Raw genomic sequence first — 1,921 nt, 5'->3', positions numbered from 1 at the left:
TTCTTAACAACTTTAAAAATAATGGCTTTTAAAAAATTTTCGTTTGCCTTAGCTATGAGCTATAAGCTGCAGAACACCTATTTTATTATTAGCTAACCTTTTATACACAAACCTGAGGGGAAAAAATGGACAGTGAGAAGCCTTCAAAGTATGATTCCTTTCTTTATTTGTAATATAAATCTATTCAACTTATTTTGCATGGTAGTGTGCTTATTTGTTTGTCTTTCCATTCACACAAGTACACACAAATACACATGCAAGAAGAGTAAGAGTAGGCAGTAACCCAGCGTGTTTTCCTTCCAAGCGGTACCTGTTTGCTGAGTCCCAGCTGGAGCACTTGGGTTTGCTGCTGGGAGCGGCTCACTTGAGGTACTTCCCGAGAGGCCCGAACTTTCTGGCAGTTGGAACAATGTGCTTGAGCAGGTGCTGGATGAAGATTGCCGGCTTCTGAACTCTTAACAAAAAAAGAAACTTCTTATCCCCTGACCACAGCGGCATTTTGCTTTTGCTCTGCGTATTTGATTTGATAATTTCACACATGAATTACTTAGAGGCTATGGCACTTGGAAGGGAGGAACCAATGTCTTCAGCCATGCCATCCTCATATTAGGGTCAGTCAATTGCTTTTTACAGCTGCTTTAGTAATCACCCAGCTTTAAAGAGTCTTTCTTTCAACCGATCTGTCTTAGGTTTACACAGACGCCAGTCCCTGTGATAGCTAAGCTTGGATGATGAAAACCAGAGCTTGAGGAAGACAGCTTCGTTATCTTACCTGCCCCTTTCCAGCAGATTACAGATCCTTTGGTCAGAGCTCCCTGTGCATTCCTGACCAGATAATACTTTAAGTGTTTCTGTTTCTTGGGCTGAGTGGTCAGTTTAAGATTAATGTGATTTGAGAATTCTGTAAAGTAGCAGAAACCCTTCTTGCCACAGCCAACACAATTGCCAGAGAAGCCTGATAAAATAAACAATACATATAACCCAATGAGATAGGTGGGTCATTATTAATAACACCCAAATACAACTCTTTCCTGGAGAAAAGCTGTATTTATATTTTTTTTCACAGACTGAACTTTTTATTAATATCTTCCTCCAAAAAATACTACATCAAGTCTACTGTATTGCACTTTGGCTACCAGATTGCAAAAACAGAGCCCCACACTTACAAAAAAACTAAAATAGGCCATATTTTTCATTTTCTCATACCAGAAGAAGATCACAATTCTTATTTATTACCTACCTGTGAAACATTAAACCAAGAAGTTTCTGATTGAAGAGTACTGAATCACACGCTTAACCCCAGCCCTGTTCAACACCACAAAGTACATGCTTCGCTTGTTTCAGCTTTCATTGAAATTAAACATGCAATTAAGTCTCAAGAAATTAAGTATATTTAATCTATTATATTTAACCAGATCTAAGTATATTTAAGTACCAAGTTCCTACTACAGATGCTTTTTTTATAGAGGAAAAAATACTAAAGACTTCCTGGGCTATTAATTTAAAGTAGCTTTCTCAAATTATGGCTGGACTGTGTTAGCACTTCACAGCAGTTTAAACTATTTATGATTACGGAAACAAAGTGTCTGCAACTTTATAGACATAGTCCTTGCACGTCAAGCAGCTTATTGTACTAAGGCTTGATGGGGCATTTCCAGGGATACTGCCATTTCCTCTCATTCTGAGATACACGGTTTGAACCTCAAAGAGGGGCTCATGATGGTGATGTCATTATCACTGCAAATAAAGGGCGTTCCTTGCACAGCTGACTATCTGCCTTTCATTCTTAAACAACTATTTTTGTCCATTTTCCAAAGTATTTCCTACAAAATTTTCATCTTGCATGAGACCAGTGCAACTGTCTGAAAATACTTACTATCTACAAAGAAATCGTACAGTGTGCAATTAGAAGATGATCTTC

General features: G+C 38.1%; 1 protein-coding gene across 1 annotated transcript in view; it reads right to left on the bottom strand.

Moving 5' to 3' along the window:
* Positions 1-310: 310 nt before the first annotated feature.
* The window catches only part of LOC104081192 (protein GREB1-like), a gene marked incomplete at its 3' end in the record, with an annotated part of 14,926 nt that continues 13,315 nt past the window's right edge, over positions 311-1,921 (bottom strand). Inside the window, exons 4-5 of the mRNA XM_009583828.1 lie at positions 773-955; positions 311-454 (exon numbers count right to left, since the gene is read on the bottom strand). Coding sequence (XP_009582123.1) covers positions 311-454; positions 773-955 — 327 coding nt within the window. The remainder of the gene's footprint in view (positions 455-772; positions 956-1,921) is intronic.

The sequence above is a fragment of the Fulmarus glacialis genome, unplaced genomic scaffold, assembly GCF_000690835.1.
Source record: "Fulmarus glacialis isolate BGI_N327 unplaced genomic scaffold, ASM69083v1 scaffold25958, whole genome shotgun sequence".
NCBI classification, from domain to species: domain Eukaryota; kingdom Metazoa; phylum Chordata; class Aves; order Procellariiformes; family Procellariidae; genus Fulmarus; species Fulmarus glacialis.
This window is presented reverse-complemented; position numbering and strand designations above follow the sequence as displayed.